The following is a 13,020-nucleotide window of genomic DNA, read 5'->3' as shown; positions in this document are numbered from 1 at the left end:
GTTGTCAACAAGTAACACGTCGTACTATGGAATATAAATTATACAAATATTATAATATATATAAATATAATATTATCAAAACTTTAAGAAATGTCTAAAATAGCCGATCTAAAGACGCACATTTGCTATTCATTGTACAGTGATTTATATGTTGTCGCTGTCAGGAGGAAACCATCTAACTCCAGCACCTCTCCCCAATCTCACGCAAGTAATTGACTATACAAGTAAGACGCGCGAACACGGGAAGCGAACGCAGCTCGTAAATTGCAACAATTAGAATAAATTACGTACGTTTTCTTTTTTACTTTTTTTTTTACGTCCTTTTTCTTTTAAAGATTTTATTATGTTTTATTTTTTGTAAGTTTTCTACTGTGTGTGTGTGTGTGTGTGTGTGTGTGTGTGTGTGTGTGTGTGCGTGTGTGTGTGTGTGTGTGTGTGTGTGTGTGCGCGTGTACGTGCATGCATTTTTTGTGTGATACAGCTGCGCCCTGTGGCGGGCGGGCGGGACACACGCATGCACAGACAGACAGTGCTGGCTTCCATAGTAAGCTGCTCAATGCATTCGCAATAAAGTCACAATACCAACTTTGATGAGGCAACTTTGAAAAATGGACATTTTGGAGTTAGGTGGTTTCTCCCCAACAGCAGAGATATAGAGCGTAAATATGTTGTAAAAATTCTGTCATTATTATACCTTAGGTCCTGCGTGGCCTTGGAATCCTGGGACCCCGGGTTCCCCCTTGATTCCTTGACCTGCTGCACTGGACTCTCCCTTGTCACCCTGCCAGAAGCACAAATACAAGGTCAATACACAGCGCACAGTAAAAACTGGTTTAATGACAATAACAGTATGGTCAAATTTATTATTGGTAAAACAACATGAAACTCAAATTACAATTTGAGATCAACATCACAGATCAGCGGGCAAAGAGCAAAGATGAACCCATGTTCATTCTTTGTTGGGTTCATCCATCTCAGTGGTTCTCAAAGTGGGGTCCGTGGACCCCCAGCCCCACAGGTAACCCAGTGGAAGAATGATTATTCAGCTCATAGGTTTCCCTCTCTCCACTGTAATCTCCCCACCTGCAGTATAGAGCTGTAGAATGTACAAAAACTAATCTAACAACAAAACGTCCCTTATGGGGATCCCTGGCAAAAAAATCTTTTCAAATGGGGGTTTGCTCTTGCTGCCTATTACGAATCAATTTGTACATCCATGTCTTTGACATGGATGCCTGATGAAGGTCTGAACGACCAAAACGTTGCTCAATAAAAAATGAGGTGAAGACAGTGTGCGGGATCCCATTTTTTCCACTTCCAGTTATCCAACCGCACCTGTCCTCTGTAGGTGTGCATAAGGTCTTTTTTCTTCTAAGATGTCTTTGACATGAAAATGTTTGAGAACCACTTGATCCATCTGTGCAACATCAACAGCACACGCACATACTGAATAATCACAGCACATCTCCCAGACATCCTGAGCCATTCTGTGATTATACGCTGCTGAGGTGTTAATAATCAACTGTCAGTCATTACTGACACACAGCACAATGAGAGGTCACCATGTGAATGACACATCAGTACAGCAAACAGTCCACCTAAATTAGGATTAGCCCTTAAGGCTGGTTAATCATACCAGCTATTAGGATCAAAAACACTTCAACAAAACAAACGCCAACTGAAACATGTTATTTGGGTGAAAGAAGCAAGTTGTGAATTATTCACAGCACTGTGAACACTGAGGACTGAGGTCCACTGTCCAGGCACTAAGACACACAGATGACTGACAGGTGGAGCAAAACATTTAGGATGCCTCCATGCCAGGCCTACCCTATAGCCCCTCTTGCCGGGGATACCAGGGGTACCAGGAATGGCGGCTTGCCCCTTTCCAATGGAAGGAAGATTGAAGTTATGACAAAGAGATGGGATCATTGATGCTATTCTTTACTGCAATGACACAACAAGAAGCCACAGTCACCACTCCAAGCTAATTTACCTTACGTCCGGGGGTGCCTGGAAAGCCTGACTCTCCCTATGGTCATTGGTCAGCAAGGCAAAACAGATAAGTGGAGAGAAAAGCAGGAAATGAAGCAGATAGGAAGTGATGAGAATATATATTATCTAGATGAAAAATAATGGGCAATGAGCGGAAATCCTATAATATCCCCTTGAAAGAGTACATTCACAAACATGCACACTAGCACACAAACACAGATTGATAGCTCAATCCATCCATCCATCCATCAAGACATATACAAACTGGCAGGCGAGCATTTACGCAAATGAACAGAGGTTTTTAACAACTCTGCTTTGAAATGACAAGTATATTTCCTATATTTTCTCTACAGTTTTGAGTCTGGATGACTACAGTAACTGTAGCATGATCATCATCCGTCAAGAGGCAGCCGCAAGACGATTAACTCTCGGAAATTGGTTGTTAAAAATAGCGGGGAGCACATGAGAGTCATTTAATTCGTCTGTGTGTTTGCTGCCCTCATCAATTGGCCAGATTAACAAGTAGACGTGCCAAAGATGATATACAGTCACAGCTGTGACCACAGACGTACAGAAACGGTACACAGACCGCCTTGAAGTCCTACTATTCTAGTTGTCCCACTGGGTTTGGTATAATGTGGAAGGTGTGTCTGCTGAGACATAAATACCTTATACTGTACATGTAAATATAGATAGATGTATAGAGGTTGGGTTTAAAGTGTTTTCACCACCTCTAAGTCATACAATAAAACAATATAATATAATTGAAATTCAAATAATCCATGAAAATGGTCAATGTTGGAGTTATCTATCTTAATAACTAATACTTTTAGTAATTGTGTCCTCAAAATTTGAGGACGGAATAATTTGAGGACTGAATTTGAGTACGGAATCGTCTGCACGTATTGTGTGCTGTGATTGGCTGGAAGTGGAAGGTGTGTCATTCTGCGCTGTGATTGGCTGAGCATCGCATAACGGATGGAAAAAGATTAGACATTATGCAATACTCTCGTCATGACAAGATTGCCCCCTTCTCCTCAGTGGCTGGAGCAATTGATCTGAATTTTCACGCACTCCACTGGGGATTACGTGAATTTTCACGCACTCCCCAGCATCGACAATGCAATCCTGGGGAGTGTGGTTGCCTATATATAGGCAATAAAATCACACCTGTGTGAAGTGACTAAAGTGAGGGACACTCTTATCATCGCAAAAAAGGGTTATAAATAATAAAAGTAAAAATGGTGCTAATACTGTAGTTGCTACTGTAGTACTACTTTTTGGGATGTTCAGCACACCACACAACCCAAACTGCACATACTTTGGGTATGCCGAACAAGACTATAGAAACAGCAGACACAAATAAAAGGGTGAAATTTGGACATTGTTTCTATACAATCACGCTGATAATATAACCATACAAATATATCAATGAATTAGGGAGCGCAAGCCGCACTGTGCACAATACAGTCATAATTTCGTACAGTAGGTGCCAGAGTGTACAAGCCTTTAACAAACACACAACAACAATTAGGAAATGGACTGATTCAAAGTGATCCAATTGAACCATTTCTGGCTAAATAAAATGCATTGACTACCTTCAGTCCTTGTTTCCCTGGCATTCCCAGTTCTGCCTAAAAGCACATAATTACAACTATGAAATACATACTGTAAACTACAACAGCTTTCAAAGATTTGAATCAAAGCGACATTGGTAGTATAGATCATGGCAGTTGGTGTTAAAAGGAAAGAAAAAAGGTGAAACCCAGCATAGCAAGCGCCATCAGCACATCAAAACATGCCTAGTAAAACCTTGACCCTGAATGAAACTCTTATAAGAAAACCGGCAAGGTATGAATGGCACTACAGGCAAAAGTAAAATCCGGAGCGTTCATTTTTACTCTTGAGAGTATAATAATATGGACCTGTAAGGGTCTCAAGAGTTAAATGGACACTCTGGATTGTAATCGTGTGTCGACAGTAAAAACTGGGATCCTGCTGGTCTGAAGGAAGACATGCAGATCATAGTTTGCAAGTCGGCAGATCTTTAGACCATGGATCCCCTGTCCTTTCTGCACTGACAGACAAACACTCAACAAGTGACTGTAGATCCTAACAGGTGCTGTGGTGGCAGTGGCATGTGGGGGTGGTGGTGAGAAGGGGGATGGGGAGCACAGCGAGAGGACGGACAATTAGACATAACACTCAGAGTTAAATGAACACTGAGGACTTCACTGTGTGCATGGGTTGTGCAGAGGGAGTGGGTTGAGTCGAGGGATATGGTGTGTGTGTGTGTGTGTGTGTGTGTGTGTGTGTGTGTGTGCGCGTGCGCGTGCGACCGTGCGTGCATGCGTGCGTGCGTGCGTGCGTGTGTGACTGACTCATATCTCATAATCACACTCCTCTGTCAAGTTGGGAAGGGTGAAGGGACCCTTTCAGGATAGAGAGTCTGATACCTAGCATAAGTTTCTAGAAAGATGAAAGCATTGTTGGACCCCCTCCCCTTATCCGAGTCGTCCCACAGGAGGATGCAAGCGGTGATGGCTGTAATCACGTGGTGGGGTGACTGGGGTCCCTCAGAGGCTCACCACAACCAGCCCCCCTTAAAACAGGAACCGGAGCCTCGCTTTGATCTGTGGCTCCACCAATAAGCTTGCAGCATTCCACTCATGCACTTAATGGTCCGTCCCCCATTCCCTCTGCTAGCTTCTATTTTAACATTAAAGTAAAGTGTGTGTGTGTGTGTGTGTGTGTGTGTGTGTGTGTGCATGGCTCTATGCTTGTGATGCTCAATTGGTGTAGGGCAGCATGTACCTGTCAAATTGGCATGCCGAGCCATGATTTATCAATTTGTTAATCTCTTTATTGAAGCCGTGCGGACAGAGGCGTTCCACTTCTGAGGAAATGTAGCGAGACAGACGCGGCGAAACAGATCAATGACCACACCACGCGGCTTTTAAAGAAACGGGAATGATCCCCCCACTGATGCTGCCAGGCTTATAGTTGTTTAAAATCTGTTTGTGCTGCAGCCAAGTTTAAAATCTGTTTGTGCTGTCGACCTCATCTAAAGCTAAAGCTCCTCTCTTCCAGTGTTTCCATTATGACCGGGAAGTACACTTTCCACTAGTGGTCTAAACAGAGCAATACTAATGCTGGCAACAGCTGGACAGGATAATAATCAGAGAAGTTGGGTGATAAAAATGGCAAGTCTAGTTTATGATTCCCTGTGATATTACTGCAGTTCACGTTTCATGCAGGTTTTATTATAGGGGAATAAATACAGTTGTGCCAATCTGTTCGGTGGTGCAAATGAAACCCAATTCATAGTATGGGAAATTCTGTGATTTTTCTCTGCAAAGTTGTAATGCTTCATTTAGGCTATTCTCTGTGGAATGATGGTGTCACAAGCTGAAAATAACTGATCTTCAACCTCACAACTCTTTGCATCAGCGACATGTTGTGAGCTCATAAATCAGCTATTTGCAGGGCACAACACAAGTATACATTTGGCTTAAAGTGGCTTAATCTCATTGCAAATCTTTGGTCTGAATCTGAACAAGGCTTTAGAGTTAGTGCATGCAGAGCTAATAGCTACAGTACAATGAACAATAATAAGACTAGGTGGGTGATCTGGGAATTTAATTGCTTGTCTTCCCCATGGTTCATAATGTTCTTTCCAGCTGCGTTTGGCCATTGCCTCTCTCATTTCCAGGAGGGCAGGAAGGTCTATTCAGTCAGCCTGAGAAAAGCAAAAGCAGCTTCCCCACAGACCCCCCTCTTTCTCGTCATTAAGCCCATCCTTCTATCATCCAACTTTCCCGGCCAGAGTGGACCTCACTCACTGACTCGAGGGGGAACGGAAATCAAAGACCCCTTTAAAGACAAAGCTTATTGAATTAAGCTGAAGTAGACTCGGGGACACACATCCGTGATGATGACATTAATGCTGATATACACTCGTAAGACAAGTGTCTGTCGTTGCGCAGTTAATGTAACAGATTCTCAAAACGAAAGTATATACTTTGTTGTCCGTGGAATAGCAGATCTACAAGCTCACCAGAGTGTAGAGTCGTAGAGTAGCGACACGCTCTGATCTCACCGCAAAGCGGGTGCCTATGGTATGGGCTATAGTTCCAAACATCGCTCCTATGGCCGGAACTATCCCATTTAGATAGAATGAGCACTTCCGCAGACCGCATTCTATTGTTACAATGCGAGTCAACGCTAGTGTCGCCACTCTCTTACTATATTACTCTGAAGCTCACAACACATCGTGTTGTGATGCATTGTGAGCTTGTGGATTTGTTATTTTCACAGAATGATCGCCTATGTGCCAAATGTTCACCTATTATGACATGCCCAGAATAGGGACGCTAGGGTTCTTGTGGTTAAGAATGATCCACAGTGTTGTAACAGAGACACGGCCTATGAGTGGTATAGTCTTGTCTGCTTCCTCTATGACTGCATGTGGAACTGCAGCCTGCTGTGCGCTTTGGGCTTGAAGTGGTTAAGGGTGTGACGCCGTCATCCATTGCGGTCGGCACCATGCAGATATTAATTGTTATGACTTATGCCGCAAAATCTCTACCTGTTCCACTTTATTTCTGTCTAGTAGCAGGAACAGCCAGCCAGCTCTGTGTGCTTATATATAGAACAGAGATCCCTTGGGTCAGTTGAGAACCACAAATCCTCTGGTGACCATACAAAAACTTTGAAGGGTTGGCCTGCGAAAGCACTTTCTCTTTATTATAAAACAATAAAAGCCTTTCCAGCTCGCTGTTTCCCGTGGATACCACCGTCTTGATATGTGCTTTCCTTGAAGTCTCTCTCTCTCTTTCCCCTCTCTCAATCTGTCCATGTGAAGGGCTTAATGCAGAAAACACACGGGCCTGTGCCGCTACTGCTAGCGCTACCGCGGCAACAAGATCATTTGCCATGGTTACGGGACAACTGAGCTTCCTGGATGGCGGAGGCAGGAAGATGAAAGGTGGAGAATTATGTTCACTACAGGATCTGGACACTATTCAGCTACTGTAGTATGCTGATACACATGTTCTAATGGCTGCTAGTGATGAAACTTGAAATCCTAAATGTGGACCCTGATAGATATCAGGGACCCTGATAGATTTTGAGTGTTGTGGATGGGGCAAAGAAAGGGGTCAAGGGTCCTACAGGCTGAAGAGGCTACAGTACATAAGCTCAGAAACTAACAAATCTGAGAATCATGCATGTTCAAAAACAGGCAACAACAATTACTATTTTCATGGGGAAGGAATGCCTCTGATAGTTGATGTGGTTGCATGCATAGGATTATGTGACGAATAAAATAAGGACAGCCTTTAGACCACAACATACAGCCCATTACAACTTTCTGTCAAATAAATCGAGGAATGACATTTAAATCATCTCCAGGGCCGACATGAGTAATGTTTCCATGCAGATCACCATCAAAAACTAAACAACATGCCACACACAACTTCATTCATGGCTTTCTCTGTACCTTTTCTCCTTTCTCCCCAGGGAAACCCTGTTGTCCTTCATCTCCCTACAGCGCGGATGGAGACATCATTTCAGAAAGGCAAGGTGGGCAAAAACAAGCCCACCATTTCAACCAGGAGAGATTTAAAAGACTATCAACGGCCCAGGGGGAAAAGGAGTGCTCCCACATGACACAAGCCTGAAACAAGGTCACATAAATCTCCCTCTTTAGAGATGACACCAGCGCCGTTCTGCACGGGCCTTCTATCACGGTGGTCCTTGGACTGGAGAACGAACTTGTGGTCTTTTGGTGGAAATGAATATTCCATCAATCTTTGGCCAAAGGGGAATTAAAACTGGACAAGGCCGAAGCATGTGGGGCGGAGGGAAACCTTTTGAAGTGTGCTGATATCTCGCCCAGACCGGGCAATCGAGCTTTCACTGTGTTAGTGTACAGTACTTTCACAGATTGAGCCACAGACATCCGGTTTATTCTAGATAGGGGCGACAACCTGACAGCACACGCCCTCACTCACAAATGTTTTCAATGGGAGGCTCCTTTCCCGCAAGGTTGTCAGAGGAGAGTATGTCCATTCATAAAACAAGCACAAGTACAAAAAAAACAACTAAAGTCCATTGTGGGCTGTGTTGTACTTTGGTAGGCATGCTGAATTAAACTAAAGCCAAATTACACAAGAACAAGAATATTCCCTGCAAGAACATTCCCAGAAGTAAAGTTAAATTAAGTAACCAACACTGCTCTGGATTATACATAAATGCATGAAATTACCTTAATTCCTTGGTCTCCCTTCAGTCCCTGTGAGAGGACAACACAAATACAAAATACATGTTATGATTGTCGTTGTGTATACGTTTGCTTTAAAAACAGAGGTAAAAAAAAACGATTACTAATTGCTACAATATCTGAGAAGCAGAGTCAAAATAAATGTTATTGTAAAGTACAGTACCTGTACACAAGACCACGTAACCTTTTTACTGTCACTACAGTACACAATAAAATACATTGCACTGACGGTACAATGGTACCTTCATCGTATTGTTGTAAATGACAATTTCCTAGTCAACCACTAGATGGCACAATATAACCTGCTGCAAGCATTATCTGGCCCCATGCACACAGAGCCATACATAAAGAGCACTTTTACCTGACAATGGATTAAATTAATTTATAGGTAGGAACTATGAGCCTATCTTTATATACATTTTTCAATAGCTGATGTTTCTGCAAATGTCAGAATAAAGCAACCTGGGAGTGTGGAGGAGGACATACTGTAGTACCGTAACATACTGTATCGTACACAATGTTTTCATGAATGAATCAATGTAAAGAGCTTGAATACGATTATAAAACCATAATAGACCCATTTAAATCAATCACTTCCCCTGGCCTTTCAGCAACCTACAGTACAGTGGAGCCACCATCCTCATAAAGCCCACAATTCATACAGGCTTTCCTGGGAGGATTTCATGGGAAAACGGAGAGAGATGAGGAGACTACTGTAGCTGAGGTTTAACAGGGCAATAATATGCACAGGAGCTCAGAATAGCAAAGTTCTTCCAGTGTCCCCTGTATCAATGTATAGTATTAAAACCATACAATGAAAGGGTATTTTGTCAACTATAAAAAGCTCCCACATTGTAAATCAGCAATTTTTGTGGCAAAAATGTGCCACAAAATGTGGCATCGGGTAATAATGACTTATTTCTTTTCTAAAGGCATCACGTCATGGATTTATATACAGTGGTTTTGTTGTGACAGCAGCAGCCAAACAGTTGGACGTTACTCTGGGGCTGAGACTTTTAGCCGGCCTGCGGGGCTTATGTAGAGGTGACCCTGTGGCCAAAGGAGGCAGGCATTTCCCCCCTTTTCAAATGAGAATCGGTTATTTTTGTCCAGGGATGCGGTCGTGTGACAAAGTCTAAAATTATTAGCCATTTCTTGGCACATACTTTTTATGATTTAATGTCCTCCACTCTGCCCGGCTGCTCCATTCTCTATTAAGTTCCACTTAACGTTCTTTATTTCCTACCTTTTGAAACCCTACGACTCTCTCTCTCTCTCACCTCTGTCTGTCTGTCTCAGTAGTCACGTTGTATGTGATGGCTCAGCTTAGGGTCAGCTTAGTGCAGAACAGTTGTGTATGTGTGTGTGTGTGTGTGTGTGTGTGTGTGTGTGTGTGTGTGTGTGTGTGTGTGTGTGTCCGCCAGAGGAAGTCCATTAAGCCATGGAAAAGTGGTGGAGGACAGCCACGTGGATGGTTTAATGGGCATAGCTCTCTCTCTCTCTCTGTCCTCTGCAGGGCTTCAGCCAAGGTTAGCTCCCAGAATTGGCCACTGAGACCATGTGAGTATGTGACTGTGTGACAGTGCCTGCGTATGTACTATGCATGTTGTGTTGTTTTTGTCTCTTGGGTTCATTATTTATTTCAGATAGGTCAGAGACAGGAAACAAAGGGCAGAGAGAGACATGGGAGACAAGATTGAGGTTGGCTTCGAACCTGCGGTCTTTGCACTCATGAGAGACCACATTTCTACCACTGCTCGGTGAGGGGAGATATTTATTGTGCTAGGGGCTCCATGGCAGTGCTAGTTGTCAATCAGTCAGCTTGCTACCCGACACTCCCCATGCGTAAGTGAGGAATTGAGATATGAATATTGTCAAGAAAGGCATAGAAACATAAAGTACCTTCAGGCCTTCTGGACCTACAGGACCAACGTCACCTTGATCGCCCTGTGAAGAAAGACAAGGCAAGGCAAAGTTGATGATGACAAGAAACAACACAACAATGCAGGAATTCATTGTATCAGGTATCAAGTCTTTGCTGATTGAGGCTTTGTTCAAAGTTCAATATAATGGCAGGTTTCTTACAGATATATAATTTATTAATTTCCTTCCAAAAATGCCAGGTTATTGCTTACAGACACGTATGAAACCCTATAAACAGTCTGTGGGACATTTTCAAATAAGTCATATGACACAGAGATGAAATATCACCTCACTATATCTCTGTATTCAATTTTAATCCAAGCCGATACTTGAAAGCAGATGGACCCAGATAAATTGCTGCCCCTCCCCCCATATCTACTGGCAGTGATACATGGTTATTATTTTCACTTTGTGATGTAAAATCCATCTGTTGCCCAGTAGGCAATCTCTGGTCACTGACACAACAGTGAATATCTCTCATACAAAAGTTATAATTACAGACTCACCTTTGGACCTGCTGAACCCGCTTCACCCTATAAAGAGAAACCAATATTAATCTTTCACTTATACTGTGAAATCCTCTATGTTGTCTTCAAAGTCTACAAATGGGACCAAATGGACCGTCTTGGGCCAAATGTGGTTCCATTTTTTACACTCTCATAGTGTAAATAGCACGGACAAGTGAAACATGTGTTGTACACCATAGTATTATTACACAGACAGGTTTGACAGTACAGGAGACCTAGCAGGTGGCCTGTACGCTGTCTTGTATTGAGGAGATCAAAGTCATATTTTCCAACCAGATGGCTTTGGTCCTGCTGTAGACCAGCTGAGGGATGCTATTGCTCATTGTTTAAGGTCTCATGAAGTGAGAAACACAGCGAACCTTCAAGCCCCTGCTGTGATATGAACTTGTTACTTTTTTCTCTTTTTCTTTCGTAAAGACACAGCCGTTTTACAGGACTCTGCTGTTCCATGACGTGACAATCAAAGATTCTTCCCCTCAAATTATCCATGACAATTAATGCATCATCGGTGGAAATGTATTTGCTCTGTCCAAAAGAAACACAGACTGCCGGTGAGGTCTCTTTCTGCCGTGTAGGTTGGGGCTGTGCACACAGCTGGAGCAATAAGAGAGAGGAAACAACTCAACTCCATCTAATCCACCTTTTTCATCTCGAGTTAAATCAAAGATCACCATGAGAGTCCACTGAGCTGCTGAAGAAAATTAATGATAATTGTGTTTGTAAAAACAAGAGTGATGTGTTTACCTTCATTCCTGGTAGAAGCTACAAAGAGAATAAAGAAGAAAATTAATGTCATACCGATACAGTATTTTCACATTTTCACAAGTAAAAATAGAATAATAATAGTAGAGGTATGACAAAACTAAAGCTCACCCTCGGGTCTTTTCCTGGTTTGCCTGGTTCACCTGGTTTCCCCTTTATTAAGTAGTACAAAGAGGCTTTATGACAGTGGAGATAGAACTAGAAAATATAAATTCTGCAATTCTATTTTACATTGAGAAAACACTTAAATTATGACAGTTATAACACCTCTTGACTGCCAAACAGGAGGCTCTCTAAGTTAAAGGGCAACTTCAGCTGTATTTAACGTGAATCCTATTCTTCCACTGTGAGAAAGACGTGAATAATGATCATAACAATTCCCAACTGCGTTACGTGTGTCAACAGTTTACTCTCTCAGCACTGGAAAAGCGCTGCCAGCCTATGTAATATGACATATTTCCACAACATTTATGTACACTTTTCAGCACAAAGAGAGAGCTTGTGAAACAGAGCATAATAGGTGCTATGTCAGTGTTATGTCAAATATTCATGTCGTCCTCACAATAGAACGACATGACTCACATTAAATATCAGTGAAGTTGCCTTTCAAGCACATCAGTTTGTTTACCAAAATGTTTTGGTATCGGAATGGAAATGAAATGGTAGAATGATGACATTGAATGATTTCATTGAATACACTGACCAAGGTTAACAAATCACACAGTACAATAGTACTTCCTGTCTGAGGTTGTGTAAAATTCGGATTGAATTGCAATCGTACATCCGGTACATCCGGTGCTCTGTACTATGTAAAGAACTCACCGGCGGGCCACTGACTCCATTCAAGCCGGCAGGCCCAGGGGGGCCAGGAGGTCCTGCTGGGCCTTGCGCTCCAGGCTCGCCCTGCTGAGAGACCTTGAGTTACAACCTGCCATGCCAGAGCCAGCCTTCCAACAGCAAACCATGCCAACACAACAACCTCAACACTGCACTGCACATACAATAACTGGATGAAGAGGTTGTTGCACAGAGAAATGTTAGAGAGGAGCAAGACAAAGCGTTGTATTGCCGTTACTGTTTTCAACGAGTACCTTGGTTTGGAGAGTGTGGCACTGTGGATGGGTAAACTGTGGATTCTCAATGCAATCTCAATGCCATCGTCTTGCAGACATTGTCCACTACAGTGTTTATATTCAAATGAATGAATGGAATTGTGTCATTTTTCCTGCATTTTACCCGACAAGCAACTCATCTCTTTGTGTGATTGCTCTACATGTGAACTCGTCCACTAAGAGCAAGAGAACAGGAAATGATCTATAACACAAGCAAAGACTAAACAAATCAAATCAAGGTCAATTTCAATGGACAATATGGAGACCTGAAATGATCTTGCCTGCAGGCACAGATCCTACGGTTTTAAGAGTTTACTCTCCGATCATACTCCTGGAATTCATCTCACGCACTTAATAAGACCACTATGATCTATGATAAAGATTCTTAGGTCTGGATTTATATTCATTGTCATTTCAA

General features: G+C 42.6%; 1 protein-coding gene across 18 annotated transcripts in view; it reads right to left on the bottom strand.

Moving 5' to 3' along the window:
- The window catches only part of col13a1 (collagen, type XIII, alpha 1), a 55,051-nt gene that overhangs the window by 22,455 nt on the left and 19,576 nt on the right, over nucleotides 1–13,020 (bottom strand). For 12 of the 18 annotated variants that reach the window (XM_080782551.1, XM_080782567.1, XM_080782552.1 and 9 more), the window contains 11 exons: nucleotides 12,313–12,396; nucleotides 11,602–11,643; nucleotides 11,473–11,490; nucleotides 10,708–10,734; nucleotides 10,181–10,225; nucleotides 8,264–8,290; nucleotides 7,496–7,540; nucleotides 3,594–3,629; nucleotides 1,997–2,032; nucleotides 1,831–1,884; nucleotides 695–781 (listed from right to left, as the gene is read on the bottom strand). In XM_080782551.1, the coding sequence (XP_080638677.1) occupies nucleotides 695–781; nucleotides 1,831–1,884; nucleotides 1,997–2,032; nucleotides 3,594–3,629; nucleotides 7,496–7,540; nucleotides 8,264–8,290; nucleotides 10,181–10,225; nucleotides 10,708–10,734; nucleotides 11,473–11,490; nucleotides 11,602–11,643; nucleotides 12,313–12,396 (501 nt within the window). The remainder of the gene's footprint in view (nucleotides 1–694; nucleotides 782–1,830; nucleotides 1,885–1,996; nucleotides 2,033–3,593; nucleotides 3,630–7,495; nucleotides 7,541–8,263; nucleotides 8,291–10,180; nucleotides 10,226–10,707; nucleotides 10,735–11,472; nucleotides 11,491–11,601; nucleotides 11,644–12,312; nucleotides 12,397–13,020) is intronic. The other 6 variants (XM_080782561.1, XM_080782554.1, XM_080782568.1 and 3 more) reach the window with 4 other exon arrangements.

Source organism: Protomyctophum bolini, assembly GCF_963924005.1.
Source record: "Protomyctophum bolini genome assembly, chromosome: 14".
NCBI classification, from domain to species: domain Eukaryota; kingdom Metazoa; phylum Chordata; class Actinopteri; order Myctophiformes; family Myctophidae; genus Protomyctophum; species Protomyctophum bolini.
This window is presented reverse-complemented; position numbering and strand designations above follow the sequence as displayed.